Genomic DNA, 14,056 nt, shown 5'->3' with positions numbered 1-14,056 from the left:
ATATGCAATTCTAAATGACTAGATAAAACGAAAAATTACACTTCTGAAAAGAAAGAAAGAAAGAACAATAAATCTGTCCTAATTGATAATAGAATAACTACTTGAGCTACTTGTCTTGGTGCTATATACCGAATAGTTATATTTAATCCTAAAGCCGACAATTTAAGCAATTATCAACCAAGTATGCTAACTAAGGTTAACAATTTCCTCAAAAGTTTTATACAATTGGAAGTGGTCTTTCCAGAGTTACTAAGCTCATACTCAGCAAAGCCTCAAAAGGAGGCACAGATGCATAAATCAGATATAGCTACGGTACCATTCCCCAACACACACTCCAACATCTATTCACAAATTATTCTGCAGCAAAGTTGAGTTCCTCAAATAATCACAGTCAAAGGTTTCAACTACTTTGTAGCCAAGGATTCTGATCAAATACTTCTGCCCTGAGAAAACAGCTATCAAGTCTACCAAAACCAATTCATACTAATGCCCAAATGCTGTCCGTGAAAGTAACAACTACACCGCTATACTTATCTAGCTAGCTAATCATCCAAAGGTGTATATGACCACCAAATCTTAAACAACGGTTCAAGAATCCCCCTGTTACCCAACAAACCAAAACTAATTTGCACCACTGCTATAAAATTAGCCAAATTATGAACAATAATACACTAATGATAGATTCAAGTTAAACGCATTGAATACTTAAATTCTCAATTTAGGCCAACATATTTCCTCAACTCAACCAAAAAGAAAAGGACAATGGCAACCCACAATTTAATTTACAATACTGTTACCGAAACTAATACTGAAGTTTATAGCCGCCAATTTTCATTATTCAATGCAAGAAAGCATAAACAGCAGTGGAAATGTAAACCAAGAGAGCGGATGAAACCAGAATGACTAAAGCCGTCACCGCATGAACCGCAGACTTACTCCCACAAGACAACATCCCTAACCGGATCTCGATCACATTCACCATCGAAAGCATCAAGAACAAGCATCCCATAACGGACCCTACAGCGGAACCCATCATCCCAAACCTCAAAACTTTAAGGTTAATGTGGGCCCTGAAAGCTTCATCAACATCTTTACTATTCAACAAGTTGATGGCGAGTTTTAAACCCTGAGCTACCAGGGACGAGAAAAGAAAGAAACTGAAGGAGACAACCTCGAAGACTAGGAGCTTTTTCGCTACGTCGATGTCGGCATCGCAGGGGGCTCGATTCTCGAGGCTATGTTGGCCCGGGGTAGTTAAAGAAAGGCCCACGAAGACGGCGATGGTGAAGAGGGAGTTAACGTTGACAAGGCCATCCAAGGCTGTGACGTGAACGCTTGTGGTTGATGAAGAAGAAGAGGATGTGGAGGTCAGTCTTCTGGGGTTGCCATTGTTGGTGTAATATTCCTTCGGGTACTCCTCAGATCTGAGAAACAGATGAATTACACTTAGACATCTTTAAAAAATTGAATGTTTTTAATGAAAGAAAGGGAAAAAAAAAAAAGAGAAAAGGAAATTTTACTCCTCCATTGGAAATTTGATCGTATTGCTTGAAGGGTCTTATGTTTCCTGGAAGAGAAGGGGAAAGGTAGCCAGCTTCCTTACTTTAATTGCTTGTGGGGTTGAGACGTACTGTCCCTTGGGGGAGGGATATAGAGGGAAAAGAGAGATGCTTTGCTTTTATATTGCCTTTGGCGTTTTGGGGTGGGTAGGGGAAATTGTGGAAAGAAAGTTTGAAAGACGCTTTGACACGGGAAATAGCTGGGAGTTTGTTTCAACTTTTGAGAAAGGATCATATCAATGTCTTTGCAGATAAATAGATTAGGACATGAAGATAAGGTGGAATGACAGTAATGCCCCAGTGTTGTTGCTTCTGCAAGTAAGGTCATGTGGTCCATTCGTCCCAATTTTGGGTATCCAAAAATGTTGTCGTAAAAGAAATACTAGTTAAATCCCTGCTTTACTTGTTGCAACTATGCAGCGTGAAGTCAGATTCGAACCGAAAATCAGAGCGGTCATTCATATATACATACATATATACATACATGTAGATGTTTTGTTATACTACAAAAGATTAAATTATTTGCAACTTTTTCTGCTGGAATTTGGCAGTTTTTGGTACCTGCATACTACCTCATACGGTTTTGGTCCATGATTATGTGGTGATGATTATCAGTAAATATACCAGTTAGCAGCTGAACTGAGTTCAAGTCATTATTATCTTATAATCAAACTGGAAGTTTATATATGAAATAAACATTTCCAGTTTCCTATTTGTACTTTCTTTTTAAAAAATCAGGATCAAAACAGGTGTTCACCATGAGTACACAGTAAATAAGGATTGCAATCTTCATGTTTATATTTATATTTATATTTATATTATAAAAAAGGAAAGTATATTTAAGTCAATGACGTAACAATTGTAGCTTTAGCTAATCTTGAAAGATACACATCCGCGTTACATCAGATGACATACTAATGGTTGATACCGAAGCATTTTCTTCTCAATATTTTCCATTGTACTCAAACAAACGATATCACATTAAGTAGTTAGTTCATCCTTTTTCACTAATTAAGTACCAAATAATTGTGCAGCAAATTATGGCTATTGTTTGTTACGCAAGAAAGATGCACCTGCAAAGCGTGGGAAGTTTATCCTAAAACACTATGGACTGAGAAAATATGGGTTGGGTCATGCTAGTCCAGTTTTTAAATGAGTTGTCAAAACCCTAATCTACTCCACCCCTTATCAACCTATGGGACGGGCTGGACCAACTCATTTTTTTTTTAATAATAAAAACATCTAATATTCATTGTCATAAATTGTCTCATAATTTAATTTATAAATTGAATAATAAGAACATGTTGCAAATAAATAAATTGCACCAAACATCAACAAAAATATATAATCAAATAAATAAAAATTTCAAGACTCATTTATATACTCATCCTCAAGCAAAACATTTAAATCTTGTTTGGATAGTAATGATGTCTTAAGGCTTGAATCATTATTCGTTGCCATAAAATAAAAAGAGATAATGAGTTTCAATCTTAATTAAAATTATTAATTTGACAAGCAAAGATTAAAGATATTAAAATATATAAAATAAACAATACTATCTATAGCTAAAGAAAAGCCATGCAACTAATTTTGCGTGTAGACAGGCATTTGAACATGTTCATGGCGGAGGGAAGTTCTAAACTTTGTGAGAACATGGCCACTAGTACTAAAAGCAGACTTTGATGCTACCGTAGTAATTAGAAGCTCAATACATCTCGTGCCATAATAGAAAGATCAAGAAAATGCTTAGCATTGTCGTTCCAATAACTAAGTACATCCAAGTCTTCAAAAACTTCATAATCAAGTTTTGCTTTATCTAAATAAACATCGAACTCAAATTTTCCAACAGCATAAATTTTTTTATTTTGAAACATCTTGAACTCCTACAATTTTTAAATACACAAACAAAAAAAAATTATCAAAACATAAGTAAAATAAATTCTCATGTAATAAAATGTTAGAAAAACACAAAACTTACACTAATGATCTTTGATCCCTTGGGCTTAATTCCCTCTTTGGCTTGCTTAGGCAAATTACTCAGTAAGTGAGAAGAAATACTAGATGTACAAGTGTTGCTTGCATATTCTTCAAAGAGCTTATACAACTTTTTCTTCACATTTTCTAACTTTTCATGACAAGTAAAAGCATCAATCTTAGAATAGTAAAATTTTAAGAAATCAAGCTTCATCCTAGATCAAGAATAGCTCCAAATGCAAGCACTATACTATAATCCTTAAAATACTTGTCAAATTTCATTTTCATCATTTAAGACATATCCTAGATAACCTTATCTTCACTATGCAAATTCTCATTTAAAATGGATTCAATTTTCCAAACTTGCATGAAATACAAGTTAAAAGTTGGATAAGATGAACGGAATATCAAGTTTGTGGTCTCATAAGACGGCTCCAAGAATTCACAAATTATCATTGCTCTCCTCAATTCCTTATTGGATGGAATATAATTATAAGTTCTATCAACAAATTGAAGGCTAGCAAACACTTTTTGATATTTGATTGCACTTTCAAGCATCAAATATGTTGAATTTCATCTAGTTGACACATCTAAAAGTAACCCAACACCTACATCAATGCCAACTTGTTAAACACATTCTTGAAACTTTTTCATCCTCCCATTCAATGCTTTTACATATTTCACACTCTCTCTAATTTTAAATAATGCTTCATTGACTATTTTCAAGTCCTCTTGAACAATAAGATTTAATATATATGAGCACAACAACATGCATGAAAGAATTCACCATTACAAAATCAAGCTATTTTGCAAACGTAGATGGCCTTTCAAGGTAGCTTGCATGGTATCATTAATAGAAGTATTATCTAAAGTAAGAGGGACAACTTTTTTATCTATTCCCCATTCTTCCAAACAATCAAACATAATGGCAGCTAATTCAATTTCAATGTGTGGAGGAGACACACGACAAAAGTTAAGTAACTTGCTACATAACTTCTAATTTTCATTGACGAAGTGAGTAGTCAAACAAATATAGTGCTCAAAAGTAAATGCAGTCCATACATCAAAAGTTAAATAAATTCTATTAGTTACCTTGGCCATGGCTTGTTAAGTTTCTCTTTCTCTCTCAAATGAATCCTTTGAACATTAGATACAATAGTGTTTCTGGAATGCATCACTACATCTAGATTTTCATACTTAGCCCAATCTCTAATCTTATCATATTCAACAAAAGTATAAAGCAAGTCATGCTTAAGTATGACTTCAGCAAGCATGTCATGTGAAATCCTAAGATCTAATTTTCTAGCCTTTACTTTCCTTTCGTGATCCATAAACATTTGATGTGGATTAAGATATGAAATGAATTTACAAGTTTCAATGTGACAATACAAATGTGAAGTGCCATAATTAAAACCACCAAGTTTAGGGCCAACCTTATACTTTGTTTTACAACCGTTACAAGTTGCCTTTTCGACTCTATCTTACTTTTTGCTATTTTTGTGAAATAACTTCAAACATTTGAAGTTTCTGTTTTGGCCTTTTTACTCAATTGTTCAGATTTAAATTATAGGATTGGAGGAAATTTCATCCTTATTCAAAATTCTCACATCATCACCTAAATTTACACAATTTTCAATTGATTGATCCATCCCCATCACCTTCAAATAGCATTAACATGAATAACAAACATTAAAAACTGATTATGTTAAATTATTTTCTATCAAAAGCATTGGTTTTTATGGATGAGTGTTAAGTAAAATATTATAAAACAATTGACATGAATGAATATTCTTTAAACTCACCACCGTTACTATTTCAATTATATAATTAAAAGAACATAAATAAATTAACTAGGAAAGGAAGAAAGTTACAGACATGTAAATCAAAATGCATTCATAATTATGCTTAATTTGAGACAAGTAGGATCCACATGCTTGTTTACTTCATTATTTTTTATTAGGTTACCATTCTAAAATAAAATCTTAAATCAATTTCCCTATTGTACTTAATCACATAATAACAAGTTCCTCATAGAAACCAATAACCATTCCAGAAAACTAAGATATGAGATTGAATCTGAACCTTTGAATTAAAAGAATTATAGAATCCGAAGTTTCCTTTTATATACACACATTTCCTTGGAAAATGAAAAAAAACTCAAAAAATTAAAATTAAATAAAAAAATAAACAAAATAAGATGGTGATTAGAGCATGGTTTTACCCTGGAAAACAACAATTTCTTGCAAACAATCAAGAAAACTCGTGAGAGAGTGGAATTGGACTAAATGTGAAGCTCGTGAGAATGAGAGATGGAGCAATAATGGAAAAAAGAAGACAACAGTGAATAGTGATGAGTGAAGAGAGGGAAAAAAGAAACAGTCGTGAGGTAAAGAAAAAAAAAGTGGCTGAAGAAAAAAGGGTAGAGTGAAAGTGAAACCTTAGCTGCCTTGCCCAGTAGGGCTGGCTCATACCATCTCGAGATAGCCCACTAATTAGATAAGTTGGCCCATTTAGACCCAATTCTAATATGAGCCTGAACTTTCATACCCAACCCATCCTAATTTCAATTAAAAATGGGCCAACCCAATGGACCAAGCCCGTTTTAACATGTCTACTAGTAGTCCCTCTTTAAAGTTCAAAATGCAATTAAAGGTTTACATAGGATTTGGTTCTTCGATTGTAAGCTTGGGGTTTACCTTACAAAGCATAAACTGTAACCATAATACTAACGACAAAGAGACAAGCTATAAAGCTTAGGTCCACGAGAACTTTAGATGGAACCACACACTCAAATAATTGTACTAAACGCTTAACCTAATACTCAAGCAAGGTCCAACAACAAGAGTAAAGCTCCACAACAAACCCCAAAATTGGGTTTAGATTTGAGGCATTTGAGCATGAAAAGCTTTATTGGAAATATTGAGGAAAAACCAAATCCTATATGCAAGTTTTGATAGGAGGGGAACCCAAGCCACCGAACATAACACTGTCACTTCCATCGAGCTCATTTAAGTGCAAGGTTTATCCTAGATTAATTAAAGATGAAACCCTACAGTGGCTTGAAAAAAGTCTTTTCTTTGTAAGTATTTGTAAAAATCACTATGAGTTTGAAAAAATTGAAAGCCTGATGTGGGAAAGTGGGAGAAAAGGGATATATAATAGATGAATCACAAGTTTCAGTTACCTCATTTATTATAAGAACAAGGTGCAATTTGAGGAAGAAAAGAATGGGAATTGGTCGTCACTTGGATAATGATGTCATGACCCAAACTCGGGGGTCCGTGATCGACGCATAAGTCTGACAAGTGAAACCCATGGTACCTAAGCAAGCCTCAAAGTTTGAATTGCATAACACAAAACCAAAGGTCCCAACTATTCACATTCCTCAAAATATTTAAATTCTAAATAAAAATAGTCGCATTTATCACATTGTTCATGCACAGTATTCAATATATTATCCATAAGCCTATACATTAGCCAACAAACGGGTTCGTATCTTACAACCCTTAACTCAAGTTCAAATGGCGCATCGTGCCTACATACTTAGCAAGCTAAACCAAACTCCAAAGGTAGAAAGGCATGTGTGAGACCTTGACCTTTATAGGCTCATAGTTAGTAATAGACACGATATCCCTGTTCAGGGGTAATTTCGTCATTTCCTTAGTAAGCCCATAAAAGTAAGATTTTTAAACAATATTATGGCCTAAGTAGGCCTAAGGCATAAATGAATGATGAAAATATGGGTAAAATGACAAGGAAATAAAAATTTTGATGATTTTCACTGTAGGGGCAAAATGGTCATTTTCACCTCAGGTTAGAATTTTTAAGTTTTCATGAACCCGAGCATTTCTAAACCATTATGGACCTTGTCCCAGTGTCAAAGGAGTAAAAAGATTGCATAAAAGATTGGAGGAGAATAAGTTAATTTGTGAAGGGGCATTTTGATAATTTAAGTGGAGTGGATAAGCATGGGCTATAAATATCTCTTCCTTCCAGCAGCTTTTCGCCTTTTTCTTCTTCCATCTCATGTTGCTTCCATCTTCCATGGAAGCTTGGTATGAAACTTTCATAACTTTCTCTCTCTAGCTCTAATTTTCATACCTTTGTGCCCTTTTGACTATAACCCTTGTGCTTTTTCACTTTCTCACTTTAAAACCCTTGAAAAATCCCACTTCCATACTTTTTCTCACTAGCTAGGTGTTTAGGGAGAGAAAGAGAAAGAAAGCCCCTATAATAGCTTGGGAATTATTAAAAAGAATTTCAAGGTTACAAAGCTATTAAGGTTCCAACGAAGCCTCATCACCCCATTTGGACAATTAGAGAAGTTAGAGTCGGTTAAAGGCTCAATAATTTCAGTGAGTGGACTTGCATTTCAAACTTGTTTTAGGGAATGTGAATGATTTTATCCAACTTGTCTTTAAAAATGTGCGCCAGGGAGCAAGCCTTGATTAAATGTTTTTGATATTGTGAAATGGGATACGTGTATAAGGATAAATCTATATGTTTATTATTATGTTGGTATGCATGTATATATCTTATGAATACATGTTGTGTATTGATGAATGATGTTGGGTGATGATGTTGAGGTGTGCGAGTAGGGAGTGTACACATGATGATGATTGAGTGTGCGAGTAGGGACTGCACACGACGATGATGGAGTGTACGAGTAGGGAGTGCACGCATGATGATGATATATGTATATGTAAATGTGTGTGTTATATAAAGTTCATAATATGGTATATGGATGTAATGCATTTAAGAAATTTGACATGTTAAACTTTAGAAAATTATATGAGTTTCATGTTGTGTTGGTCATGTGAACAGGGTGGCCTTTTGCTTGAGAGAAAGGCGAATATTTTTGCTGGTGTCATGTTTCTCGCTGTAGCGAGAAACTCTCAGGTTTGGAGGGGTGGTACTAGCCGAAATCTCACTGTAGTGAGAAACTTTCTGTTTTGTGACCAAAAATTTCGTTGCAACTAGATTCAATCTCGTTGTAGTAAAAAATTTTCTATTTTGCTCCTTATTTGGTTCGGTTGCTACCCTATTTTCTATTTCTTTGGTACCATAGTTGAGCATGGACTTCCAACATTAAGGAATAAATGAATTAAGTTTAAAATGATGAGGTTTGGTGAGAAACCCTTGATTAGTTGATAATTTAAATCAAGTGTCACTGCAACGAGGACCCGTCGTTTATGTGACCTAATTCGCATGAATGCTATTAAAGTTTTCACTCTCCAAATCCTTTATTGAGCATGGACCCTTTTCATAAAATGATTTACTCATGTGGGGTTTACATGAGGGGTTTTAACGAGAACTAAAACAAATTGCATTGTTTTGAAAAAATGAATGCATCATGATTTCGTTAAACATTCCTTAATGTTTGCTTATTCCCTTTCTTGTTCACTCACTAGGTTTATACTTACTGTTTTCAACTTCAAGTTTTCAGATCACAAGACAGTTGGTAACTAGGTCGAAGTGTCTTCGTGTATTTAACCCTTGGTAGGTGTCTCGGCATTCTATAACTGTACATTAGGTCGAGTTTCTCTGCTGGAAGTCGAGTACTCTTTTGTTGTGTATAGACAAACCGATGTAAATTATTAAATTATGTTTAGATAATATATGTACTCTTTGATTGGTATGCCACTATGAGATGGCAATGTTTAGTATTATTTTGATTCCAAGTTATAAAATGTGACTTAGCAACTTTTAATGGAATGGTGAAAAGACTTGCTTAGGCTTAGTGGACTACGTCCATTGGGCCCATGTGCCGGTCATGGCTCGAAATTTGGGTCGTGACAGCATGACAGACTCGACGAAGTAGATGTGTTGGAATAGGGACTTATTGGATGCCAAAATTGGTCTATCAATAGATAACCCTTGCCATACAGTCTTGTAACCTATTTATCTACACATAATACAACAAATGTGTGAGTCATCTAATACTCAGTGAGGGGTGCAGAAAAATCAAACATATATACTAGACACATATACAATTATTGCACTATCATTGCAAACAATTGTTCTAACAAACATCTTCAATGTTAAAAGCATATCAATCATCCCTAAAAGTCTCCATAAATAGTATATCACTAAGCTTATTCTCAAAGCCGTATCAAAGTGAACATCCATAGGCACACACTAGCTGCTAAGTCAATATATCAAATTCAAATCATGTTTATCTAAGCTTATCCGAGACTATGTCATATCACTCACAATTTAAATCATAATCATAAAGTGGTCTTCACTTAGACATCATCAAATCACACATGGTGGCCAATCAATGGAGTCAAGTCACACTCAAGGTTAAGTCGTGGGAAAGAATCAAATCACATGCCTATCGAAGCAATGTTCAGAGAATTAAAGTCATCATCCGGAGTAATCTCCCAATGGATGGCATCATTTAGAGTAATTTTAGACGAGTGACATCAAGCACTATCAGTGGGAATCACGGGTGGGACTAATGCCACCGTCCTTACTTAGCACCATCTTTGCAAGCACAAATAGTCATAGAGCATAGGATTCCACTCAACCTCAAATCAAATCAACGTTCGAAATTCTCATCATCGGACAAATACGAATCCATAAATGAAGCCATCATGCCTTTAATGTTGCACATATCCATCAATCACACCATTGATCACATTTAATGAGCTTCAATTTTTTATAAGCTCAATATAGTTTGAAGTTCCCTTAAACCTCTAGGGCATCCAATATTCAATTTTTCTGAAATTATTTATCTTGATTAATCTACTCTTAGATGTTCATCACATTCACTAGACCTCATAATCTAGGCTCAAACATCATAGGCTACTACGTGGCTGGTATTAAGGCACACAATGTAACACATATGATCACACACACACACATACACACACACACATATTGTTCTCTAACCTAGGCACATTCATCTAGGCAAATATATATATACAAATTACTCTAGTACCATGGCAGCACATTATTCAAAACGTCATGCATCACATGCATTTTAATTAAACCCATTTGCAGTGGCAATTGAAGACGCGTTCCACCATCAAGCTCCAATCTTTAGCCTTCAACTGTCATTTAGCTCACGAATGAGTTAGGTAGCTTCAACTTTCCTTTAAACACATCAAAACATTCAAATAATATTTGTTTCTTAGCCTTTGAAACTATCCAGCTTTTCAAAAACAAGTCAATTCAATATATGAGCTCAAAGCTTTCAACAATGAGCTAAATCCTTATCTTAGTGGCTGGGTTGCTCAAATCTCAGTTCCAAATCCCTAGCAAACTCAAAAGAGAAAATCTCACCAAAGTTGAAACAAATTGATTCTAAGTTATTAACTAATTAAATTGAAAATCTATCAATAAAAAGACAAAATTTAACCTATGGAAGTGTTTCCTAAGCTCTAATCTACTCTAGATAGATTTAAAATTTTATTTGGGAGGCTAGGTTTCAGGGGTATGACAGAGAATGGGTTTTCCTTTTTTTAAAAGCAAATGATGCTTTCAGCCCCTTTTTTTTTGCATTTTCAAGGTGATCTGTCAATAGATGGAAGGCATCTATCGATAAATCCTTCTAAAAATTTTTGAGCATTGACTTTTATCTATTGATAGATTCCTCGAATCTATCAATAAATTGTGCCCGAGCACTCTTTCTATTTTTTCCCATTTGGCCATTTATCAATAGACTTCGCGGATCTATTGATAGATGCTTCTCACTTTAGTTTTCATTAATTTCACATGACTATCTATCAATAGATTCCGCAGATCTATTGATAATTTCTAGGCCTCTTTGCTTTACAAAGTTCTTAAATAGTTATCTGTCGATAGTTAAGAGAATCTATTGATAGATGTTCATTGAATTATTTTCCCAAGCCTTTTATCTTGCAGCTATCTATAAATGTAGAATATCTATCGATAGATCATTCCTAGATTTCATATTTCCACTTCCTCAAGTCCCCAAATTCATTTCTAAGGCCTCCAATTCACTTTCTTTCCATCAAAACACCTCAATTATTCATATTGCTTGAAATCTTTCATACATATACTTAATAATATGATCAAATTTTGATAAAAGTATCAAACTTTAAGGTTTACCAAATATATTCATAAAAATTTGCCTAAGTGTCATAAGGCATGCTTCCACATACTCAACATATTCAATCTATCATCAAAGTCTTCATTAGACAATGTATTTCATACCTCATTCTCAATTAACTTAGTTTACATCAAAACTTGAGGGTGTTACAAATGGTTTGATAAGTACGAAGTATAGTCCCCAAACTTAAGTATCAATGTTAAAAGATGTTGGTTGTCTTGCTCAAGGATTCCTACTAAAGTATAGAACAGGATGACCTTTAGTAACATTGCAATTTGTGAAGAGAAGTTATCTATCTCAGTGATGAAACAATGACACTATAATCCTTTAAAAGAGCCACCATGTTGATTACTACTAACAAAGTGCAATTTAAGATGAGTGTATTCATCTTACTGTTGAAAACCAAATTTTCTTTATAAATGTGCATGAAATTGCCCTCAATTATGTTGCGAAATATCCAGGTTGATTTTAATAGGAGGAAATTCTACAATATGTCTTACTTATCCTCTAAATCCTCATCAAAAGATTTCCAATTGCCACCCATGGCAGTTGTTGATGTTAAGAAAGTTAGGGTGAGTCAACCCAACAAGATGGTTGACAAAAGAAAAAGCCTAATGTTGCTTGAAGAAAATATTGGCTCATTACTTGCAAAAGAAAAATGCAGACCAAGTAGCTTTTGACGTAATAGGGTACCTAGTGCCATGAACTAGAATGCCCATTTAATAAAAGCCCAACCTGAAAGATATGTGGCAATTATAAGTGTTGTTGGATTCACCATGCAAGTGCACGTATCATTAATAGATAACATAATAGAAAGTAAAGTTCGTTCTCACGAAAAATTGCTCAAATCTTTTTGCTAAGTACTAAAATTAATACAACTTAATCTTATCCAAACAACTGAATTTAAAACTACTAACAATTAAAGAAACTAAAACAAAAACTAAAAACAAAAGTAACAATTTAATTAGAATCAATCAATCAAAAGTCTAGAACCACAATATCCCCTCATAGTTTCATCTGAATCTTTTCTACTCTTTCTTTACTTCACTAGATAAGCTTAAGTTATTAACCTAGAGCTCTAATGTATTATAAGTCTCTTTTAAAGTTCTTATAAACATATTTTCCTTAACTAACTTACTATATTCCTATGCAAATTGAAATTAAGAAAGACTCATTAAGCTTAAACTTTAATTATGGTTACATATGACATATAAGTGTATTCTTGCCCTACATGTGAATTAAATCAATTATTCCATACAATTGATATTGAACACTCATCCATGGCTTATTGTAAACTCCCACTTCCAATTCCGTTTAGGTTTTCAAATCAATCTAATTGGTGATCAAGCAATCAAACGCCTTAAGAACAAGATTGAAATAAATAATTCAAACACTATCAATTCTAAATAGGAAAGAATATTAAAAATTCAAACTACACATTGGGTTCAATTACAATTCCAAATTCAAAATTTAATTCCACATATCTATTAAAAACATCATCCAAAAAAGTTTAACCATCAAAACTAAACAAAAAAATATAAAGATAACAAAAGAAGAAAGAATTCTAAGATTTGTCAACTCTTTGATTTGCAATCTTCCTTGTTTTCTTTTTTTTATTGCTAGCTTAAATGCCTCTTTTTCTTCAAAAAACCTTTGCTTTTTTTTCTTAAACGTGCTCTAAAAGATGGGTTAAATAAAGCTTGAATCTATGTCAAAATAGAAGCCCAAATGCACCTTGATTCTCCCTTAGCATGTGGGTGCCGCAACCTTTTCTCCTTGGGCGACATGGTGCCGTAGCTTTTTTTATTTTTTTTTCACATTTTCCTTTTGGGCACCACTGCACTATCTCCTTGAAGGTAATGGTGCCAAAGCCTTTGGTTTTTTGAAGTGTACATCCTTTGTCAAGGCACTGCAGTGCTCATTCTTCCATGGCCATGGCGTTCCACACTCTGGCTTGGAATTTCTGGTTTTTCTACACTTTTTCCTCTTGTGACGTGATTTTCTGCTTCTTTGAGTCTGAACTAGGTAAAGTGATTAACATGAAAGTTGTATTTCTGTCTCTTAGCTTTCCAATTGCTCAAGAATCAAATCAATTGGACTATTGTAGTGAAAGATATGCTCAAAATACCAAAACATGTGCAGTGAAAGTCTGTAGCTTGAATGCATTTTTCTTCACAAATTATCACCCTTTTCAAAGCACACCTACAAAAGCAACAAACTAACTTAAATAATAACTAAACTTAAAACAAAATATCATAAATTAACTTAAAGCAAAGGAACCTAACATAATTTACTAAAATAAAATAAATACTTAAAAATACCTAATTCATATATTAATTCTCGAGAACTTAGCAAATTTAATGTTCAAAATGTGATAAAATAGCTATATGAAATAGAGTTATTAATAAGTGAGCCCAACGATGACACAATTGAAGCTACATGAGCC

The 14,056-nt window shown here is 33.9% G+C and overlaps 1 protein-coding gene across 1 annotated transcript; it reads right to left on the bottom strand.

The window, feature by feature from the left end:
- Positions 1 to 678: 678 nt before the first annotated feature.
- LOC18612613 (uncharacterized) lies at positions 679 to 1,774 on the bottom strand. Its single transcript, XM_007049497.3, has 2 exons — positions 1,521 to 1,774; positions 679 to 1,424 (listed from the first exon to the last, which is right to left on the bottom strand). Exons 1-2 carry the CDS (start codon positions 1,526 to 1,528, stop codon positions 839 to 841), a joined length of 594 nt encoding a protein of 197 aa, XP_007049559.3. The 5' UTR covers positions 1,529 to 1,774; the 3' UTR covers positions 679 to 838.
- Between the last annotated feature and the right edge of the window lie 12,282 nt (positions 1,775 to 14,056).

Source organism: Theobroma cacao, chromosome 1 (genome assembly GCF_053813885.1).
Source record: "Theobroma cacao isolate CCN51 chromosome 1, ASM5381388v1, whole genome shotgun sequence".
NCBI lineage: Eukaryota > Viridiplantae > Streptophyta > Magnoliopsida > Malvales > Malvaceae > Theobroma > Theobroma cacao.
Note: the sequence above shows the minus strand (reverse complement) of the source record. Positions and strands in the feature narration are given on the sequence as shown.